Genomic DNA, 22,900 nt, shown 5'->3' with positions numbered 1-22,900 from the left:
CAAGTAGAACCAAAATACTGAATAGTTCAGTTTATAGATCAACCATGAACAATTCTAATTTTCACTTTGCTTGAATGTTACGTTAAAGAAACTCAGATATTTTACTTTATGATGATGATTTCAAGCAGTTGCTTGCTGCCAATTCTCAGTTTGTCTGAACTCAAAATCAAGTTACCCTAGTAGAAAAATGTCCCTTCAAACCCTATAGACCCAAATATACCAGTGTAAAATATTTCCACCTCAGTAACAAGTCTGAATTCAACACAAACGCACTACCGAGTGCCAAATGAACGTCTTAATTGATAAGATGTACATTAGTGAAACAAAATTGACACTTAAGATTCCTATCAGGCCTTTCCAAGTCCATCCACTTTACAGCAGTAGCATACCCCAAATGCTGAGATACACGATGTTTGTTTTATAAGGTTGCTTAACTATTTTCTCAACTTCAAAAAAGGCTAAATTCACCAAGAATTCTACTGAAGAAGAACAGCTAGGTACATGGTACTATACAGAACTACAGGAGGAGTAGAACGGGAAACAGATGATTAGAAAAGATCAGAAGATAAGTTTGGCAAGGAAAAGTTATATAGTAAGTACCAGTCTTACTAAGTCTGAGCTTAAGATTTGCCTGTACTGTGGAGAAATAACAAAGCTTAAAGTATGTCTAAGAGATGTAGATTTGCTTAAGATATCATATCTGATATTTTCAGCATAGGACAATCAAGTTATACAGGAATATTGGTTTCTCTAAGGGCTTTACTGTACAGCTGCCTTCTAGGGAAGCAAATAAAAGTAAAAATCTAATTAAGAACAGTTTTTCCTATTTTTTTGAAAACATATCCATTCTTCTAAAAATAAACAAAGAAGTAGACAGATAAAGCCAAAGCAGTTGAACAGAATGGTCCATTCATAAAAAAATATTAAAGAATGAGATCTCCTTAGAAACATGCCAAAAAGGAGTATTTCCAGACAGTCAATTCACAAATTTTAATTTTCACAGCACTACTAAATTGGTTAATGTCCACAAATTTAGGTCCACATCTAAAGCAACAAAGAATTCTAATGTGGATGTATAACCAGTATAACTTAGAAAAGGCTCAAATCTGAAAAAACAAGTACATCGCAGAACATCATTTCCAAAAGGAGATATTCTAATTAATCTCCATGTCTATCAGGAAAAAACTGGTAAGTTGATATATCTCTTGCATCCTGGTCACAAACTGCAAATTCAATATAAACAGTTGATTACACTCATGCTTTTCTTCAGAATTTATTAAAATAAAAAAAAAAAACAAAAAAAGAAGCACCTATTTGAGATCTATCTGTATTAAACTATTCCTAATATGCTAGGAATGATATACAAACTGCATCTCCTAAACAGAGAGTCATATGGCAAACAGCATGCAAGTATTGTGCCTTTGGTCTGTCAACTCCAGGATACAGCAGCTTTTCCAAAAAAAGCTCAAGATTACTGAACTCACAGCATTTGCTGGTTTAGACAAATTGCAGCAGCATTAATCCTTGAAGTTATCTATTAGGGGAGAGTGCTATTCCTCATGACCTGGCTCTATTTTTGCAAAACTGAAAACTACTGCTAAGAAAAGTAGCAATATTACCACTGGCTACTGTGACAACACTTATAGTTCCAACAGTTTACTTCTGCAGGATTTAGGATGAAGTTTAATTCTCCTAACAGTTCTTACTAGTGTTGCAGTAAACACACCTATATGCTAGTCTTCTACTGCTTGCCCTGTTAGGCATCGATATAGACATGAAGCTTTCTACTGACATGATTAAGATACAAAGGACCAGATTTTTGTGCATTAAGACAGGAGAGCAATAAAAACATTTAGTACCAACAATTTACCACTGAACTTTTATCTCAGCATTACAGCACAGACCTGTGAAGAAAGGTGTCATTATTCTGTAAAATACTGTTACTTAAGCTTTGACTCACAAGTTCAAAAACTGAAAAAAAGAGCAAGCTTAGTCTTACCTAGCCCTCCAGGACCAGCCAACAGGAACTCTTGTCTGCCTATTCTTTTCACAATTGGCCGTTTCTCATCGCTGCAGTAGGGAAATAGATCCTGGGAGATGCCAGTATTGTAATTCAAAATAATATACTGTGTAGTAAGTGCAAGACATAAGTAATAACCATCTACAGCCACAGCACAGGGCTGCTCTGGGGTAACCACTTCCTTCACTATCTGGACCCTGTCTTCAAACACCATGAACATTTGAACGGTCCGTCGCTTGACTGAGATGATGCAGACTTCAACACAGAAAGGGTCCCCACTCACAGGATTCTCATTTAAGGTGAATGTCACAGCTCCTTTGATTCTAGCGCCCGTGGGAACAGGTTCCAAGTTCATCATATTAACCAGAGTTATTGTGTTATCACAAAGCACAAGAAGCCTGGTGAGTGCAGAAGCTGCTTTCAACTCACTCACAGGCTTCTTGAAGCCCAGGTATTTATGCAGTTGCTTGGTGGCTGCAAAAGTTATTTTTCCAGATGTTGATATCTTCTCATCCAACATAAAGTGATAGATAAAGCAGTCGTTGGTTCCAATATAGAGGTTCTTTCCACAACACTCAATGCATTCAATGTTGACGTGATTTTTGTCTCCCATTAACATCTCCCGCTCAACAGCAGAGACGAGCTTGAAAGCTTTAACACTCATCGTGTCTTCTGGGTGATCTGATTAAAGAGGAAAAAAGTTATTGACTGCCACACACGCCAGTAAAAGAAATTTACCATTCACCTGTACAGAAGCTGTACTGTAGTATCTTTAACGGTCATACAATTGCTTGAGTTAGACAGGATCCTTAAAGGCCATCTAGTCCAACTGCCCTGCAATGAACAGGGACACCTACATCTGGATCAGGGTGCTCAGAGCCCCATCCAGACTGACCTTGGATGTCTTTAGGGACAGGAAATCCACCACCTCTCAAGGCAAGCTGTGCTGGTACCTCATCACCCTTGTTGTTTAAAAATAAATAAATAAATAAAAATCATTATATCCAATCTTCTAGTTTGAAACCATTTCCCTTGTCCTATCACAACAGACCTCACTAAAAAGCCTGTCCCCTTCTTTCTTACAGCCCCCTTTTAGACACTGGAAGGCCACACTCAGTTCTCCCTGGAGCTCCTTCTTCTCCAGGCTGAACAGCTCTCTTAGCCTGTCCTCATAGGGGAAACGTTCCATCCCACATACCACTTTTGTGGCCCCCTTCTCCAGCCACGATCCAACAGATCTGTGTTCTTATTTCCAACCAGATTACTCAAGCCAGAGTGAGCACATTAACAACCACAGAAATTATCCAAATTCTACAATTTCACTATACTTCTGCTCTGAAATAGATCCAACACAACACCAGCTATTTTAAAAGATGCTTTCTGCACATTGCTGGCTCTTTCAGACACTGGGGCACTATAAGGATTTTACAAGCATCGCCTCAAAAAAGACAGGGAACTCCTAGAAGGAGGGCCACAAAGATTATAAAGAACCCAGAGCACCTCCCATATGAGAAAAGACTGAGTAACCTGGGCCTCTTCAGCCTGGGGAAAAGAAGACTGAGAGGGGATGTGATTAATGTTTTTAAATACTAAAGGGAGGTGGAAGGCAAACAGATGAGGCCAGGCTCTCCTTGCTGTTACACTGCAATAGGACAAAGAGCAATGGCCAAGAACTTGAACATAGGAAGTTCCATACGAATATGCAGAAGAACTTCTATATGGTCAGGGTGACAGAACACTGGAACAGGCTGCCCAGAGCAGTTGTGAAGTCTCCCTCTATGGAGATACTCAAGACCTGCCAGGACACCTACCTGTGCAACTTACTGTAGAGTACCTGCTTTAGTAGGGAGGTTGGACTCTATCTCTTCAGGTCTCTACCAAACACTGCAACTCTGATCACCTGCTCACGAAAAGATACAAGCTTTGGCTCTCAGATGTCTAGAGAAGCCACAAGGCTTGTAACACTACAAGTTAACATCTGAAGTTGCTTTACTTTACATTTTTTTTTAAACCTTTTTTTTTTATTTGACAAAATTCAGGCCTAATAGAACTTATAGTGAAACATCATATGCAGATTCCATTTACCCCATTTCCTGTTCTTTACTCTGCAATAGTAAAAGCCATATGTTACTTTCCATCTACTTTACTAAAGCATGCAAAGCATCACTCAACTCACCAAAAAGTGATTTTTCTTTTAAATATCAGTGTCAGTTTTATTTGGTGCTATACACAATCTTTATATCAGACTATATGTACTGGCAAGCATTACACAATCATAGAATCATAAAGATTGTAAGGGACCTCTTGGAATCAAGTTCAACCCTGCTGCTAAAGCAGGTTCCCTACAGTGGGTTGCATGGGAAAGTATCCAGGTCTTGAATATCTCCAGAGGAGACTCTACAATCTCTCTGGGCAGCCTGTTCCTCTGTCACTCTCACAGTAAACAAGTTCCTCTTTGTGTTGGCATAGAATTTCCTGTATTGCAGCTTTTGTCCACTGCCCCTTGTCCTGTTGCTGCATGCCACTGAAAAAAGCCTGGCATCATCTACTTGAATCCTGCACTTCAGGTATTTATAAGCATTGATGAGATCACCTCTCAGACTTCTCTTCTTCAGCCTAAACAGACCCGGGTCTCTCAGACTTCCCAGGCCCTTAGTAATCTTTGTGGTTCTTCACTGAACTCTCAAAGTTCCTTATCATTCTCGAACTGAGGAGCTCATAAGTGGACATAGTACTCCGGATGTGGTCTCCCCAAGGAAGAGGAGATGGGGAGGATAACCTCCCTCAATATGCTGGTTGTACTCTTTTTGATGCATCCCAAGACAGCGTTTGTCTTCTTGGCACACTGCTGGCTCATGGCCAACTTCTTACCCACCAGAACACCCAGGTCCTTCTGCATAGAGCTCTTTTCCAGCAGGTCAGCCCCTAACCTGTACTGATGCATGCAGTTATTCCTCTCCAAGTGCAGAACCTTACATTTGCTTTTATTGAAGTTCATCAGGATCCTCTCTGCCCAAAGGCACAGCCACACATTACTTAGAATGCATGGCCCATACAGCACTCACTAAGCTCAAGAATCAAAATTACTGAAGTCAAAAGAGTTTTTATTTATTATTACCACAACCAATCCAGAAGATGGACTTTAAGCGCTAGGTAGCACTTCCAGTTCTGCAATCCATACCTTCCCTTTCACAACCAAGCACTGCCAGACGACTAATCCAATTTATGAAACAATTAACACCGCTTACAAATCAGCTCACGTAATTTTACAGTACTCTTGTCTTACTTCTATAAGGAACCAGAAGACAACTCTGCTGAACTGCTGACCGTAATTAATCACCTTTTAGCATATCACAGAACCATAAAATGGATTGAAATGATCCAGGCTGGATTGAAAAGGACCACAATGATCATCTAGTTTCAATCCCCTTGCCATGTGCAGAGTCACCAACCACCAGACCAGGCTGCCCAGAGCCACATCCAGCCTGAATCATCCACTCACAAGGCCTCCCCTCAGCGTTCACCCCTCAGCAGTGAAGCCAAACTGCCGGCTCATTACTCCTGACCTCCCTGGGCGCAGGGACGACCCAGTACCAGTTAACTGTGCGAGGCGGGAGCTCTCCCCATCCCCCAGGTTGTATCTACTGGGCATCCAGCTCCCGATACAGCAGCACACCAGCAGCAACCGGCCTGCTGCAGGCAGACACGGCCGAAGCAACGTCCTGCGTGACGGCTTCAGGCTGTCGGGGCGGCTTCCGTGCCGCAGGCGCCTCACCCACCGCCCGCAGGCCACAGCTTCAACCTCACATCCCCTACCCGCCCCGCGGTACCTGCGAGCGCCGGGCGCCGCTACACCGAGAACCGAGCCCGCCGCACCGAAGCCTTGCCGGGGCCAGGGCCGGGGCCGCGCCGGGCCTGAGGCCGCGCTGTCAGCGCCAGAGCCTGGCCGGCCCTCCGCTTCCGGTGCCGCTGAGGCCCCGCCCGGAGCCAACGTCACCGCGTCCAACGGGGTGAGAGCGGGGCGGGCACGGCGCCTTTCCCGTCACGTGGTGGGCGGGGGCCGCTCCGGCTCCACTCACTGAGGGCGGGGCTGGAGGTGCCCGCGGAGCGCGGGTGATGGGTGCGTGGTGACCGTGCATTAGCTCGGAAATACAGGGAGCTGCGTTGTAGTTCTGGGTTTACACTGAGATCTGCCTGCGGCACTCTAGCAGCAAAATGAAGATACCATTCAGGATGTGGGCTTGTTCTGAATTACAGATTCTACAGTTACAGATGAGACCTGTCTCCAGCCTACTGGGATAAGTAAAGACTGACAAAGCAGTATTACAAAAATAGAAAGGAAATAAGTCGTGAAACTCACCAGAAGCTGTATCTGAATGCAGCATATGGAATAATGAGCAATAAATGCTACTACATTGCTTGCTTAGTTAAACTGGTGACAGGACAAGAGGTAACAGCCTTAAATCACACCAGGGAAGGTTAAGAATCACAGAATCACAGAACGGCCAGTCTTGGAAGGGACCTCAAGGATCATGAATCTCCAACTCCCCTGCCACATGCAGGGCCACCAACCTCCCCATTTAATACTAGACCAGGCTGCCCGGGGCCCCATCCAACCTGGCCTTGAACACCTCCAAGGACGGGGCATCCACAGCCTCTCTGGGCAGCTGTTCCAGCACCTCACCACTCTCTGTAAAGAACTTCCCCCTGACATCCAACCTAAATCTTCCCTCCCTCAACTTCAAACCATTTCCCCTTGTCCTGCTGTTATCTACTCTTTCAAAGAGTTGATTCCCCTCCATTTGTAGGCTCCCTTTAGGTATTGAAATGCTGCAGTGAGGTCACCCTGCTTAGAAAGAGTGATGAGGCAGTGGCACAGGCTGCCCGGGGAGGTGGTGCAGTCACTGTCCCTGGAGGTGTTCAAGAACCATGTGGATGTGGCAATGAGAGATGTGGTCAGCAGGTATAGTATGGGTGGGCTGATGGTTGGACTGGTTGATCTGAGTGATCTTTTCTAACATTGCTCATTGCTTTTGCTTCTTAATTAGCAGGAGAGAGGGTGACTTTTTACATCTGATAGTGATAGGGCAAGGTGGAATGGCTTTAAACTAAAAGAGAGAATTCCCTATTCTTCTTCTAAATGGACAAGCAGTTTACAAGTTAACAGCCAGTTATATTACTTCCAGATTACAAAGGAACTTTTGCTACTGCAGATCCACTAACATTAACTACAGTTAGTGCTTCTACGGACGAGGTTCAGTTTTGATTTAATTCAGTAACAAAGCTACAGCAACATAAATATTCTTCCACTTTCGTATGCAGAGGAGTAAACTCAAGCATAACACAGCCACTCGCAGCGTATTGCAGAGCTCATTGGCTGAGGTTACGTCACGCGCCTGGCGTTACTTCCGCCGTTAGACCCGCCCCCCCGCGCCCGACGGCCTTGTGGGAGACCGGAAGCGGGCTGCCAGGGGAAGAAGATGGCGGTTCAGGGAAGGGGTCGGGTGGGTGGTGGTAAGGAGGAGCGTGTGTCGGGGCGTTCGGATTCGGAGCTGTTGCTACACCCGGAACTGCTCTCGGAGGAGTTCCTGCTGCTTACTCTGGAGCAGGTGTGCCTGAGTATCACCTGAATGCGGGGTGAGGTGGGAGGGAGGTAGCCCTGACTCTTCCTTGGGGGAGGGAGGCCTCTGGCCCCGAGAGTTGTTGTGTAGGGTGAATACTTGCTTAAAAAAGGGTGTGCAGCCTGTGAGCTATCCATGTGTTTTCAGAAGCCTCAGTTTGAACATTATCATAGCTACTGGAGACCAGTAATCCAAATTGATACGTCTGTGAAGCAGCACTTGCATATGGTGACACTACCTGTGAAGAGATGGCTTTTTCTCTCTCAAAATTGGTGCATGCACCCTATGTAGTCAATTAAGTTAATTTATAAGTGTACCTAATTGAAAAATTTGAGTCTGAAAGTGAACTATAGCCTATCTTGAATACGTGAAGTTTCAGTGGATGTAATTTGGAGTTTTACAAGTTTGAGGTGATTGAAGCAATAGTCATCTAAGGCTTCTGTATGAGCTTGCTGAATTTTTGTGTACTCTGGAGTCATAGAATATCCTGAGTTGGAAGTGATCCACCAAGATCATTGAGTCTGAATCCTGGTTCTTGAACATGTACTTTATGCGCACAGGAGTGTATAGATTTTAGGCCTGTATTAGAAGCCATAAAACATTATTAAAACCAGTGGTAGCAGAGATTTGACCTGTTACTGATGAAGTCAGTGTTTTTTTTTCTTTCAGTAAATTCAATAGAAGACACCAAACACTTGTTCTCACACCCTTGTGTATGAGTAGAGAGAAGATTGGTTTTCTTTTTTAACTGGCAGTTACTAGGAATCTCTCTTATCGCTTTACATGTAGGGAACTGGGGAAGCAGAGCTCTCCATCTGGGAGCTTGAACTGCATTATGCTTCAGTTGCCCGGTTTTTGGAAATATTAAAGACAGCTCCAGTGCTGTAGTTGGATTCAGGGTGGCACATTCAGGTGTGTAAAAATCTCAGTTATTAACTCTAGGTCTATAGCTTACTTTCTCTTGTATAACTATTCACTAGGGAAAAAATTCTAGAGTTCACATAATGATTGTCTGTGGGGATTTCCTGTGCGGGGGAAGATACTGAACTGCCCAGCGCTGGTCACAGCTGGGTCTGATTGTCTGACAGTAGTGAAAGCAACACATCGTGTACCAGTACTTCAATCAGTAGCATGTGATACTGCTCAAGTGTTCTTCACACTGGGTGGCAGCGTCTGGGGAAGCAGAAGGCACAGTGAATGTGGTGGAGTAGACAGATGAGCACCCAGAGGAAAATGAATCCTTCTTCTCCATGAAAAACTGAAGTTCTTGGGGATGTGACTGGAGAACCACTCTTAAAAAGACTCTCTGTGCAGTGCCTAGGTATGCCTCTGAGAGGGCTCCAACCTGTGGGGAACCAAGATGAGAGAAAGGAATGCTAAGTAAACTATGTCCTATAGAGAAAAAGATCCATAATAGGTCAGTGGAAAATGCGTAAGGAGTAAGAGATAATGGTCATTAGACAGAGGCTTAGGAAGTACTTCTTTCCTAGTCTCAACTTTTCTTATTTCCACTGTGGATTACACTTGACCCTCCTGGATCTTTCCATGAGTCAGTAGGAAGTGCAGGACATGGGGAGGAGCATGTGAGGGTTTGTTTTTATGAAAGTTAGCTGATCTTTTCATGTGTGTTTTCATATGTGTTCTTCTCTGTCTCCTTTTGTGTCCTCTGTCCTAATGGCTGCTTCTTTTTGTTAGAAGTATTTGAGCAGAAGTGCTGTGTTCTTTTCTGGTTGTCTGAAGCTTCGGTGTGCAGTAGGTTGTTTTCATCATTTTCAGAGTTGTCTGGAAATGGCTGTCATTGGCCCAGTGCAGTTCATGGCCTCCCACATAGTTCCTCCCTGGAGCCCTGTCACTTCTTAGATCCCAGTGTATTGGTCTTAAACTACGTCAGAATGACTTCTGAATGATGACGTTTTCCCATTAAACTGCTAGTGCTTTGAATTTGTCATAACAACAGTTGTGTTTTTTTCTGCTCCCCACAGAAGAATATATTGATCAAAAATGATGTAAAGATGGACAAAGATGGGCTTACAGATCTCTATATTCAACATGCCATTCCCCTGCCTCAGCGTGACTTACCAAAAAGTAGATGGGGGAAAATGATGGAAAAGAAAAGACAGCAAAATGAGTCAAAAAGTGAGAATAAAAGGTAATTTAACATACAGTGGGTTAAGTTGGAGAATTTGAAGAAATGCATTTAATTTGCTTTTTATCAGTGTGATGATTACCACTTGTACAGGTTTTGAATGTTGTTAGAGTTTATAAAGAATGCTAGAATATAAAGAATATAAAGAATATAAAATATAAAGAATGTTAGATCTTCTGTGTCAGAAATGTTAGATTCTGCTACTGTGATACTGGGGAAAAGGGAAAGAATGTTTTGTGTCATCTAAATGTTATTTATGATATCTACTTAACTTGCTTTTTCTGGGTACATTTCAAAATACTTTCTAAAGAACAGAAAAATAAAGAAAAAAATACATTATTTGCTCCACCTTTTAAGGTGAATGGTGTTTAAGACAAATATACCAGAAACATATTTAACTGTGACTGCTCACTGAACAGAATTGGTCTGCTGAATCAGGAAGGTATGCTGCAGCAGTTTTGTGTGTCCAGTTCAAAATGAGCATCATCTTCCTGAAAGAACCATTCTGCCTTACATGTAAAACCATTTTTTGTATCTGATCAGAAAGCAAAATCTTCTCAGATGTATAACTGATTTTTTTTCTCCCCACAGCCTTTTGCTTTGATGTGATATGTATGGGTGGGAGTTTGATTGAATTCTGTCAACAAATGCTAAAGGAAAGGTGGATGTAAATTCTCCTAATACATTTATATAGTATTATATAGCTTGTTAAATGCATGAGTCTGCTTTATGCTTACTGAAGTTTCTAAGAAGGAAGAGCTAGATAAATTCTGGCAAGTGAATATTTTTTCTTAAAGCAATGGCTAGGGTACTAAATTGTCTTTTGGTATTTTTTCCTTTTTTTTTTTCCTTCATGTGCATAAAAGTTCTGTTTGTAGCTTAGTCTGTGTGTGATTTGAAGATAAAAGCATGAAGTGACATTTCAAATAACAAGACACTGTTGGTGTGCTAAAATAGGTGGAAAAGAATTTTTTATCAAAGCAGTAAAAATAGCAGCCTGGATGTTTTTGAGAGAAGGAGGCCGTGATTATTTTTAGATGGGAGCAATGGCTTCTTCCTCATGTCTTATGTAGAGTAAGTTTAGGAACTGTTATTTCAGTGCACTAAAACTAATTTAGTATTTTCTGGGAAAATAATCTGTGAAATTAGCTGTGTTTAATCTGTTGATCCCCTTTGCTTTACTAATGGCCATTAGTATTTAACACCTAGATTTCCAAGCTTTGTCTTTTACTGTGATGTTAGACATTAACATTTTCTGGCAGTTGCTACTTTTGGTTGTATTATGTCTTACTTGAAAGTATATTGGCAAAGCACTACCTTATGTAGTTAAGCAGATCTGACTGCTAGCATTACTAACTTCAGAGAACTGGAAACAGAATTTCAGCACTTTGGGTAAATAAAAGCTGCACAGAGAAAGCTTCGGTTCTGCTGTATACGTAGCAGGAATCAAGGAAATCCAGTCATCTTTTTGGATGCTACGAGACATAAGATAGGCTTTTTCTTATAGCTGTGTTCATAGCTTAAAGAGAATTGATGTGATGTACCAAGTAGACCTTGTTATTCTTGTTTTTAAATACAAAACAAATTCCCTAGATATTCCGAGGCTGTAAGTTAAGTGCTAGTCAAAGATAGTAAGTAAATGTGCTGTTAGCTCAGTTTGAAACTCACATAGCTCCTGTTATTTAGTCAGCTTTTCTGTTGCATTCCTCTGTGGAAAGTACTGCTTTTCATAGTGTGCTAGGATTAATATGGGGCTTGGGGATTTGATCAGCAGAGTTTAGTGTGTGTGTGCTTGTATATCTCTAGTTGCAGTGGATGGGAGGCCAAAACATTAATAATTTTAACTGAAACTTAATACTGCATTGCATTTAGTTAGACTGATGGTGATGACACATCCTAAAAGATTTTTTTGTTTATCAGCTGAGCTGCAGTATCATGTTATACCTCAGCAGCATAATCAGATATGAGATCACAGCTTGTATGTCTTATTTCTGAATGCTGAATGCACAGGCAGTCATACTGAATAAGAACGAGTGTATTTTCTCCAACTTAAAACATCTCAGAAAGCTTTTGAGTGTTCAGGGACAGTTAATTTTGTAGAAAAGCCTGTATGATCATCTTGATTGCTGGAAGGAAGAGAACGGCCTGAATCTCATGATGTAGATGTAGTTCCTGAAGCATAACGGAGTCTGAAGAATCTCACCCACAAACTCTCAGTCTGTGGGAGCCCTGTTTCCATACATGCTCAGGCCTTTGGCTCGTTATTCTTTCTTCATAGTGTGAAGTCCACTTTGGCATCCTCTGAGAACTGCTAATGAAATGCAAATACTGAGTTCAGTGTATAACGTGGCACTTAGGACCAGTTCTAAAAACATCAGTGGAAGAGGTGATCACCTGCCTGTTTTGTTAACTTAGGATAATACATGGGGTAAACTTGGGAGTTAAACCTACACTTCTCATTGATTTTAGGGTACTACCTTAAGCACCAGACTGGGTTAAACAGTAATAGAAGCGTTTTTTATTAAATTGTCCTCACAGGCAGGAGTTGCTCATCTTGATTATGTGAGTGATCTAAGTAATCATGTGAAGCTCAGATTGCTCATGCAGAGGAGTTTTTGCTTCCTGTAGTGAAGCTGGCGTTCTTTAACGTGAACTAGGTAACAAACAGCAGGTTTAGGGCATGCACACCATTCAGCCTGGCTTGCAGAGTGTTTAGAGCACTTCTCCAGAATGTAGATGTACATTAAAATTGAGGTTTCACAGAATGTCTTGCAGAAGAGGACAGGATCTTAGAATGATTCTTTTCAGCTGTTAGCTAAATTCAGTATCCTTCCTCTGAAGAGTGCGGGCTAGTATGAGTCCTGCTCTGAGGCTTTTAAGCTCCTGTACTTCATGTATAAAAATGAATGTCACACCTGAGGTTCTGTGTCTTTTCCATGAGCCACATATCTCAAAATTAGATGTGACAGTTCTTGATGGTACAGTGTTCATTTTTGTTTTAGAATTTGTCTAAAGCATTTCTCTGGGAATGTTTTCAGTATTGCAGCATGTGGTTATCTGTACAAATTCTACAATTGTAAAATTCAGTTTAGAAACAATAACAATCCTGCTAGAATTGCAGTTAGTTCCCGATTTATTATTCTTCAAACTTAAATAACAAAAAAAAATGACAAAAAACTCAGTGGGGAAGATGCTTTTAAGTTAAGAAAGGTGACTGAAAAAGGTGTAACATTCCTTATTTCGCATAGTTTGTAGCAAATTTTTGGATAAAGCCAAAGTGAGCAAAAAGTTTTTAAAGTACGTCTTGGCTTTTTAGACTTCTTGAGTGAAATCACGCTCCTTAATTTAACAGATGAGTTAACTACTGCTGCTGTTTCAGTGAAACCTTATCCATGGGTAGTTAATGCTCCTGGCCTTGGAAACTAATCACGTTCTTTAGAAGCTGTCCTAGAAACCACATTTAGCCTGGATAGCACATCTAGCAAAGTGTTGTCTGATCTCTTAACAAATGTACCAAACGAAATTAAGGTCTCTCTTTGTCTCAAGTTCTGGGAACCTGATGAATAGAAAAGAGGAGGATTGTGTGATGTGTATCGTTGTGAAGACATAATGTAGAAGCAAATCTGAAGATTTGGGCTTTGAGACTCTGAACTGTTACTCCTTTCTTTCTTTTAAGAGACTGCAGATTGTGACAAACTGTACAAGAGATTTGTAATTTCTTATTTTGATGTGAGATTTATATGCACCTACTGACCAGTGTTTCAAATCAAACAAGTCGGGTCTCTATGTGTGGCTTCTTTTAAAGTCTGTTGAGATACCTAATGTTGATACTGTCAAAGGTACAAACTAATGAATGTATTACATTGTTGAAAATGCTGTAGTCCAAGTTTTATTCTTCTGTTTAGTGTGAGATGTCTGAACACTAAGTGCATACTGAAAACTGAAGTTTCTAAACAAGAATATTATAACTCAGTAGTGGTTTTTTAAATTTGTTAGATATGCAGTTTATCTTTGCTGTTCTAAAGCAATGCATTTTTTAATCTCTAAATTTATGTAGAGTACATGTGATAGAATTGTGGGTTGCTATTTTTTTTTCTTTTTGCCAGTCAGGATGTTTTCTGATACTAACTACTGTTTTGATGTTAGTTTGATAGTATTTCTTTTTCTTTCTCTAATTAGTTTTTAAAAAATGGCCAGCTCTGACTAGATATAGGCCTAAAGACACAAATTATTTGAGAGGTAGTAAGTTAGCTTAGGAATCCTGCTCAACAGTTTATTCCAAAAAGATGTATGCTTTTTTAATTAATGGTTTTGTTCCTTATCTCATACTTGTTCATTGTTTTTGTCTGTCTTAACACTGTGGTGTTGAACAATTGAGGAATCAGGAAGATTTATAAACATCAGAATATTAGACCCTGTTCTTGTTGTTCTTGGCTCACACTTTCTCAAATACCTTTTGAGATATTACTTAACACAGATTTTCTCTTGTTATTCTGGAATAGCTACAGTGGGATAGGGGTGCACTCTTAGAGTGTACTACTGTAGTTGTCTACCTAGGAAGCTACTCACACAACCCTCTTTGACCTTCTTTCTGTTCTATCCTCCTCCCACACCATTCCCTTCTATTTTAGAAGCAATTCCTATTGCTAAAATTTCATAGAGTGGCTTAGAAGGGACCTCAAGGATCATCAAGCTCCAACCCCCCTGCTACATGCAGGGCCACCAACCTCTACATTAAATACTAGACCAGTTTATAATCAATGAATGTATGGATGTTATAATTATGAAATATACCAGAGAGTGTTTGGCTAAGCAGTTGTTATACCAAAAGAGAATAGATGGAATGTTTACCCATATCCTGGGCTCACTATGAAAGTCCAGAAGCGATCCTTTCCTTCTGGTAGTCAGCTCTTAAATGGGTTTAGGAGAAATGGAGCCACGCTCCACCCCTTCCAGCAGCACAGGTGAATTGCCTTACCTGTGCTCCCGTAGCTGACTCAGTGCTTGCCTCAGGTGATCAATCAGGTTCAGACCATGATTCAGCAGTTCCCATACAACCAGGCTACCCAGGGCCCCATCCCACCTGGCCTTGAATTTGGAGCAGCTAAGAGTTTAAGATCATTATTTTGGGATGCGTTATTATTTATTGTATTAGGTAAGATGCTTTTGTTTTTACTCCTCGTGTCTTGGGGCTGCTATTTTTGAAACATCTGACTTGTGTTTCTGATAGTTCTACAATTTGCATTTTCAGTGTTACAGCGGTGGAAGGATTAAGGAAACGGCCATTAATTGTTTTTGATGGCAGTTCAACGAGCACAAGCATAAAGGTGAAGAAGACAGAGAACGGAGCTACTGATCGCCTAAAACCTCCCCCAGCTGGAAGCATCACTAATACTGTGAGGAGATTATCGGCTCCTTCAAATGCCTCCACATACATTTCAGCCTCCAGTTTATCAGAGGACGCTAAGCTGGAAGTGAGGAATAATGAGGCAAAGCAGAACAATATTTCAAAGACTAATAGCAGTGTATTGGTTAGTCTGAAGACACACCCTTTATCTCCAGTAGCAGGAACTACTGTTGTGAAGTTAAAGAGATCTGTTCCAAGGGATGAATCTGATTTGCCGGTATGTATGGTCAGTGTTTTGTTTCACAGTTTATCGAAACTTGAAGGGGCCAAAGGCAGCCCCTTGCAAAAGCTTCCAGGGTTATTTTGTGTAATAGCAGAATATTTACAAACAGGTGATGGAGTTGCTGGTTTGGGAGAGATAGAAGAAAAAGAAATGGAGCTCTTGTTCATAGGAAGATTCTGTATTAAAGTCAGCTCTGTAGAAAGCACGCATGTCTTTGTAAAATTGAATAGGTAATATGTAAGGTATTGCTGATGACAGAATCAAACAAAGCAAACAAGATAATGATATTGTAAGTATTACAGAACAGCATGATCATGCTGGTCTGGTTTTTGTGGTCGGCAAGAAAAAAGTGTAACGATAACATTTGTAAAAATCACGCTTGAATGACTGAGTAGAACAAGCTTTAATTTGTCAAAGTGGAGGAGGAGATGTTGCAGGAACTGAAGTGAGATGCTGCAAGCTGTAGAATGTATCCTTGAAGGAAGAAAGCCATCTGTTTTAAATCTCACATAGGAATTGGCAAGTGAGACGCAGGAATTAGACAAGAATATCTGGAGAGCTGCCTAGATTGTGGGATGAGAACAACATACCGTGTTAGTTGAATGAGAAGTCAAAAGTTGAGTGTTCAAGCCTTGGTGATCTTAGTTGGGTACCTGGTTTCCTATAAGACATGTTGACGTCTTGAAGAAAAGGCTGCTGTTCTGGAGTAAGAGATTGAGCTGTTCATCATAAAGGTAAAAGTGACCTTGATTCTGCGTGTTAGATTTAGCTGCAAAGAAGTTTGAAGTAGAAAAGAGACCTGTACTATGGGTGGATCAGAGTGAAGCTAATGAGCTGAAGAGATGAAAGAAGAACAAGGGAAGGGTATGTGACTTCAGAAGGGCATACTTTTGAAAATGTAAGGATTGGCATACTGAATATGGCTGTAAGTTGAGGAGGGAGATGCAGCAGTAGTCTTGAATTTTGGTGTAACTGTTATCAGTCTAAGAACCAGTTGGTGAGCATGGAGCGATGCAAAATAACATAGCACAGCACCCCTTTGAGATGTGCTGCAAGGTAGGGATGAGTCTTCTGTTTGTGTTGTATCACTTCATGATGCAAACAAATTAATGCAAGGGGTTTTTCATATTTTTACTGAAAGAAGGAATACTTGGAATAAGTGCAAGCTTCAAGGGAGAAAATAGATATCTGATCTCAACTGAGCTGCAGGGGGAGTTTTAGAAGTACAGTGTGCAGTTATTGCCTTGTACAAAGGTTTCTGTTCATCTGTTTAAATTCTTATGTAAGGAATGCAAGAAGTATATTTGCTACATAATTTGATAGGTTCCATCAGTCTTCTGTTAAACATCAGTACGTAAACACACTGCTATCTCCTGTGCTTTGGCCACAACAACCCCAGGCAACACTGCAGGCTTGGGGCGGAGTGGCTGCATGACTGTGTATTGGAAATGGACCTCAGGATATTGGTCAGTGCTTGGCTTAACATGAACCAGTAGTGTGCTTAGGAGGGCCAAAGGCATTCTGGCTTGTATCAGAATGTTGTCATCCAATCAGTTGGATTGGATGATCTTGAAGGTCTTTTCCAACCTCGATGATTCAATGATTCTATTCTGAAAGACAGCTTTAACACCTTTTACAAGAATGATGACTGTGGCCCTGAATTAGCTTTATGCTGGAGGGGCTTGTTTCCTACTACCAATATCACCAGCTCTCTGATATGTACCTTTCTTAGCCATTCAAGGTAGTACTGTAAAGTTCTGTTACATGCTTTGGTCAAGCCTTCTCAGTCAGAGGTGTTTGAAGATAGGCAAATGTGTCAAATTGATACTACTTTATGGTAGAATGTGATACTAAGTAGGAGGTAATGCAGGCAAGAGGAATCAAAATGTTTGGCCAGTGGTTGCAGAGTGCAAAGCGTGCCACATTTTTAGTATAATGAAGATTGCTTTTTCAATGAAGTGATTTTTTTTTTTTCAATTGTTATTTATTCTGCCAAGAAAAGCTGAAGTTGTCATGCAGAATAGTATGAAGATATCCTTCTGATTTTTGTGTTCTGATTATCTACAACCTCTCAGGTTTTGAGACTCATAGCTGTAAACTCTTAAGGAGAAGAGAGATCTCTGGATCATGTCAAAACTAGTGTGTTTCAGGATGTTCTGAATAAATCTCTTCTCTTCTTGTTAGAACTATTAAAACTGTAATTTCTCAGACTTTTTTCTTTTAGATGGCGAAGGGTATTTGCTTCACACTTAACATTAACTTCAAAGTAGAAAAATTGGAGATTATTCTGGGAGGGGCTCTTGAAAGATGGATTCATCTCAGGCTTTAGCAATTACTTCATGCTCTTAGACAGATTATTACAAAGGAAAACATGCTTCTTTTCCTCATGTTTACTATTTGACAGAAGTGAGCTGATTTTCTAGTTCTGTGTTGATTTATTTCCCCTTTTATAAAATATTTTCTAATGTGTTTTAAGAGGACAATTTGAAATAACTTTAGATGTATGTTTTAAAGCTCTAATTTGTACCTGTTAGTAAAATGCATAATTTTCCAAACGAGGTATTTATGCATAATTAATTTAAGGATTAAGGAAAAGCAGAAGGTGTGCTTGATTTGCATGTAGTTAAACTCTTTGGTTTTAGTTTCGTCTCCTCTGGAGGTACTGTGATATTAACTTTCTCCACAAGATGGCAGTAGAAAGCTGCTGAAGTAGCCTGTATCTGAGTATGTTAATAATTAGTGCTAATTTTGAACGTTGCAGGTTAATTACTAATGTTTACTTAGTGCAGTACATCTAAGAATACTTGTGTAAATACATCTAAGAATACTTGTGTACCTTCTTCTTTTGCAGAATGACCTAAAGCCTACAGAAGCAAAAAAGAAAATCCAGCATGTTACATGGCCGTGAAGCAGCTAGTGGTGCTCAAAACATAAATGTTACTCCCATATTTTCAAACAGATAAGTCATATTTCAGCAATTTAGGTACACTTCTTTTTAAACCTTGCAGGGATTCAGATTGCTGTGAAGTTTTAACAAATTTAAAAGTTCCCTCTTGTAAATCTGAAGTCATTATCACCAGTCACCTTAAGAGCGTCTGCTATTTTAAACCAAGTAATTTATTCTCTCTTTAAAAGATGGTAATATTACGATATACTAAACCCTCCACTTTTGTTTTTCAAGATTATTATAGTTCATCTCCTGCACATCCCTACAGGTCACACACATAAATACTCTTTCTTGTTTTATTTTGTTTTCAGTAAGGTTCGCTTTTTGTTCCAGTTCTGGGTAAGTAGTTAAAATAGTTACTGAGATTCAAAGGGATCCCATGAGTGTTCTTGATTACAAAAAAGGTAATTCATTTAGATGAGAAAACTAAATGTTCTGCTAGTAAGATAGTTTGAAACAACTTTCCTTTTTGTTGAATAGAATGTGAGTGTAGTGCAAGTTAGGTTGGTAATAAGAGATGAACTATTTAACAGCATTACTTCAAATTGAAGTTTCTCTTACTGACTTATGAAATAAATGCACAGATGGTAGTATGATATTAAATTGTCTGATAGGAATCTTTGAGAGGAAGTAGCGATTGAATTAGTGCCATGTTATCTTATACACAAAGGCATATTTTACACATGTGAAAGTGTAAAAATGTGCCGATATAGCAAATTTGCTTGTTTTCCTGGATACAGTCATGTTGATAAAATATGGGGAAAACTTATGGAATGCATACTAGTGCTTTCTCAACTTAGTAACAGTTGGAGAGGGATTGGGTCAGGAAGACAAAGAAGTACCTTGAGAGCATTAGTGTATGTAGGTGCACATTTTTCTCCCTAATTCTTCTATTCCTTTTCCTTCCTGTGGTTGTTTAAGGTGGATGCTGGTTTTCTATGAAACTTGAGATTACATCTGGATCAATTGGTAGTGCTCTCATAAGGCAGGAATCAAGTTGATGCAACTTTTTTATTAAATCTCTGTGGCACCTAGATCCATTTTAGATATGGACAGTAAATAACAGTAATGCTTCCAGATTTAGTAAAACAAAAAATCCACTTCTGAATCCTCTTAACTCACTAAAAGAAGCTGTCAGTAGTGACCTGAGAACTTGTTTACATTTTTTTAGATTGGTTAGTGTTAAAACCAAAAACTGTAGCTTAATTCATTACTGACAGTTCTCCATTCAGTTACAACATAAAAGGCACTTCTTGAATGCTGTAAAATGGTAAGAATGTGTGTGTTTTGAAATTGTGTGCTGTTTCCCTTTTACTAAACACTTGTGCATTTTTTTTGTACTTGAGTACAGCAAACTTTAACATAATACACATTTTGTATGTAAAGAGTTGTCTTTTAAGTAGCCTTATCCTATTTAAATAAATTCAATTAAAAGCAAACTAAGCAGTTCTGACTTGTTTTTATGAAGCAATTAGGCCACTTCATTTTATACAATTATATTTCAATGGACTTCAAGTGAATAGAATTTGAAGCTTACATTGTAGAAGGCTTTGTTGGAATTTTAGCAGCAGTTGGTATCATGTGAAGTGCTGATCCTTGCACTAATGTAGCTGAAGGGAGTTCTGTTTTGTGGGCGGCTTCTTAGTTGGAATCTAGGTTATATTTTGTCGTAGTTCCAGTTGGTAGAAGAGTGTGTGTGTGTTAGTGTGTGTTAAGGAGTGATTTGCAGAACTACTGGAATGCTATCCTGATGCTGTTAGTGCATGGTCATAGCTATCATTAAAGCTAAAATGCTTCCCAGTCTTGCCATGTTTCACCTACCTTTCCTTAAAGCCAGGATCATTCTAATTTCTGTAGTCTGGGGGGCTGGGTGCAAGCCATGCTTTTCTTACTGTACTACACTACTTCCCTGGATGATAGCAGTCCTTCTCTTAGCAAAGTGCTAGAGCAGAGTTGCAGTGTGCTGGGGATTGTCAGGACCCCAGAGAAGAGTAATTGAGGTAGGTGGTCTTGTGCTTTGGAAGGTATGGATATAAAAAGGATTTTTCTGGCTGTTCTTTAACTTCAACCTTAATTGTAGAATGAAATGACAGAAGGACAGATTTTAGTCATTATTTAGTGAGATTGGATTGGCAGGATATGCACTTCAAAAATGTCAGATAGCAAAGTTCTTCAAACTATACAGTTAACTAATCTGATCCAAAGCATCTATTTATCTTATTGAAATACTGACAGAGGAATGGCCTGTGACTGATGCTTGGTACTAAGAAAAAGAAAAAAACATCAAATTCAAGAGTGGCAGCAAGAATTAGAAGCAAAATTACCTTGCACAGTTTGGTACAGAGTAAGTGCAGGCCTAATTCTGCTTTCCACGTGTGAAGATCATGGAATCACAGAATGATTTGTGTTGGAAGGACCCTTAAAGACCATACAGTTTCAACCCCCTGCTGTGGAGAGGGACATCTTCCACTAGATAGGTTACCTGTGGCCCTGTCCATCCTGGCCTCATCCATCCACCTCCAACAAAGCTTCTCTGGGCAATCTGCTCAGTGCCTCACCACCCTCATAGGAAAGAAAGATTCCTGTTGGAAGAATGGTGTTACTTTCCTCCTCTTCTGTGATATAAATTCCATGCGAAAGGTGTACTGGGCTTGTGCTTTGCAGAATTTGACCATGTTCCTTGAAGTGTGCTTTGGGAAGATGGTTATCATCCAACAACTTTTTTCCTCTTAATTTTATTGCCTCTGTAGCAGATACATAGCAGAGATGATGCTACAGCAAATGATGTTACATATTGCCGTACAATAATAAAATTAAAACATACCCTAAAGTAGAAGTTAAACTTGTGACTTTCATAAAGATAAATGTTGTTTTAATTGTTTTAACCTTGGTTGCTGAAAAGAGTATTTTGGTTTTGAATTTAAAGCCTATGAACATGCTTTAATCAGCTGCACTCAAATCAATATTTTCACATAGTTTAGTTCTGCTAATAACTCTCCCAGTGGCTGCAATTAGTAGAAGACTGATGTATCAGCAAGGCCTGTGTGAGGATTGTTTAGCACCACAATTTCCTAGCAAATTGAGTGTGCAAAAAAAGTTTGTGTATGTGTGGCTCTTACGTTGTGTTTTGTAAGACTGTGAAAGCATTCTATTTGTAAATATCCAGTATGTAAATGCAGTTAAACCACGGTAACAGTTTTGTTTTAAATGACTTTTATTTTTAAAAATACAATGTGCAGTGTAATGTTGACTAAATGTAATATTGACACTGTCGATCAGAACTGTACTTCACACAATGATCAGCTAGTCATGCAATAAAATACATATCTGTTATGAAGCACTCCCACTTCAACTGTTTTATCATTCTCTTTGACATTGCACAAAGCCTTGTACTTTAAAAAACACCCTCTACGTCTGTAGTCTTTCTACATACTTGACAGCACACACTAGTCACATAGCTCAAGAACACTGAGGTGAGACCACAGCCTTATTGAAGTTGAATGCTGTTTGCCACTGATTTCAGTAGGCTAGTGGCTTCACCCTGAATATCCATCTGTGAATTTATTGCCTGTGGCCACTGTAATCCTTGAACTGTATCACTTGCTCATAACTTAAATCAAATGCTTAAACTGAAATATTTAGTGGAGGAAAAAAAAGTGTATTATGTCAGTGACACCCAAATGGCTTTACAGCTCAGGTTTTGCATTAGTTTTGGTTACCTATAGAAATCTTAAATACCATCCCTGCTACTAGAGTTTCCAAAGTTGTTTTCCTTCTATACTTGTAGAGTTTGAAATTCATAAGAAGGTTAAGTGGTGTTAATAGTACAGCAAAACACAAAAGGGCAAAGCTAGTTTTGTGTGTTTCGGACTATAAATTGCAAGCACAGCATTCTTCCTCTCTTCCCTGTTTCTTATTTTGAGCTTTAGATATCCTTCCCACATTCAGGGCAGAGGATGTCATCCCTTTCTGTAAGGAAGCCACGACCTACTAATGAGAGAGAACACTTCTTGCAATTAAAGCAATCATTGTGCCACTGCCGCTCTTCAAATGAGATGTACTTGGTTCCTCCCAGACCTGTTCAAAAACAGAAGAAGTTCTGTTACCAGAAGAGAAGAGCCATTACATGATGCTACTTCTGGATGGTTACAGACATCTGACATAGTAGTGAAAAAATATTGTTGTATCAAATCTATTTCTGTTTGTTGCTGTGTGAATATTGCCACTTTATTCTTGAATGAGTAGGATTTTCATCGTTAAGTAGTTCTGCTGCTTTTAGCTGAGTTGGTGAACTGGGTTGTTAGTACTTTGGATTGTGGCAGAAATAAGCTTTAAATGTAGAGATGGCTCAGCTCTTAGCTTGCAGCCAAAGAAAAGGAAAGTGATTGCCTCTGAACTACAGGAGAATGGTGGTCATTTACAGAATATTTGTGGTGTCAGAGTAAGTTAATTTTGTTTTGTAAAAATGCATTGAGATCATTAGAAATGAAGTCTGGGCAGCTTATGTAATGACTTGATTCATAGATTTCAAGGAGA

The 22,900-nt window shown here is 39.9% G+C and overlaps 3 protein-coding genes across 8 annotated transcripts in view; 1 reads left to right on the top strand and 2 right to left on the bottom strand.

The window, feature by feature from the left end:
* Window positions 1-5,923, bottom strand: part of TGFBRAP1 (transforming growth factor beta receptor associated protein 1) — a 33,961-nt gene extending 28,038 nt beyond the window's left edge. The window contains exons 1-2 of the mRNA XM_042867100.1: window positions 5,851-5,923; window positions 2,000-2,701 (exon numbers count right to left, since the gene is read on the bottom strand). Of these exons, the coding sequence (XP_042723034.1) occupies window positions 2,000-2,684 (685 nt within the window). The 5' untranslated portion in view covers window positions 2,685-2,701; window positions 5,851-5,923. The remainder of the gene's footprint in view (window positions 1-1,999; window positions 2,702-5,850) is intronic.
* A 1,566-nt stretch (window positions 5,924-7,489) lies between these two features.
* CUNH2orf49 (chromosome unknown C2orf49 homolog) lies at window positions 7,490-21,697 on the top strand. Its single transcript, XM_042867872.1, has 4 exons — window positions 7,490-7,629; window positions 9,624-9,790; window positions 15,039-15,411; window positions 18,269-21,697. The coding sequence occupies exons 1-4, from the start codon at window positions 7,501-7,503 to the stop codon at window positions 18,323-18,325; spliced, it is 726 nt and encodes a 241-aa protein (XP_042723806.1). The 5' UTR covers window positions 7,490-7,500; the 3' UTR covers window positions 18,326-21,697.
* FHL2 (four and a half LIM domains 2) overlaps window positions 21,561-22,900 on the bottom strand; it is a 40,501-nt gene continuing 39,161 nt past the window's right edge. For all 6 annotated transcript variants that reach the window (XM_042867868.1, XM_042867869.1, XM_042867865.1 and 3 more), the window contains one exon: window positions 21,561-22,441. In XM_042867868.1, coding sequence (XP_042723802.1) covers window positions 22,290-22,441 — 152 coding nt within the window. In that variant the 3' untranslated portion in view covers window positions 21,561-22,289. The remainder of the gene's footprint in view (window positions 22,442-22,900) is intronic.

Source organism: Lagopus leucura, unplaced genomic scaffold (genome assembly GCF_019238085.1).
Source record: "Lagopus leucura isolate 7727_CA_CO unplaced genomic scaffold, USGS_WTPT01 Super-Scaffold_100001, whole genome shotgun sequence".
Lineage (NCBI taxonomy): Eukaryota > Metazoa > Chordata > Aves > Galliformes > Phasianidae > Lagopus > Lagopus leucura.
Note: the sequence above shows the minus strand (reverse complement) of the source record. Positions and strands in the feature narration are given on the sequence as shown.

Bases quoted from the DNA above. Each gene is read 5' to 3' on its own strand.
- CUNH2orf49 (XM_042867872.1), top strand. From the start codon at position 7,501: ATGGCGGTTCAGGGAAGGGGTCGGGTGGGTGGTGGTAAGGAGGAGCGT. The intron at 7,630-9,623 runs GTGTGCCTGAGT...TGCTCCCCACAG, and splicing joins TGCTGCTTACTCTGGAGCAG to AAGAATATATTGATCAAAAA. The intron at 9,791-15,038 runs GTAATTTAACAT...TTGCATTTTCAG, and splicing joins TCAAAAAGTGAGAATAAAAG to TGTTACAGCGGTGGAAGGAT.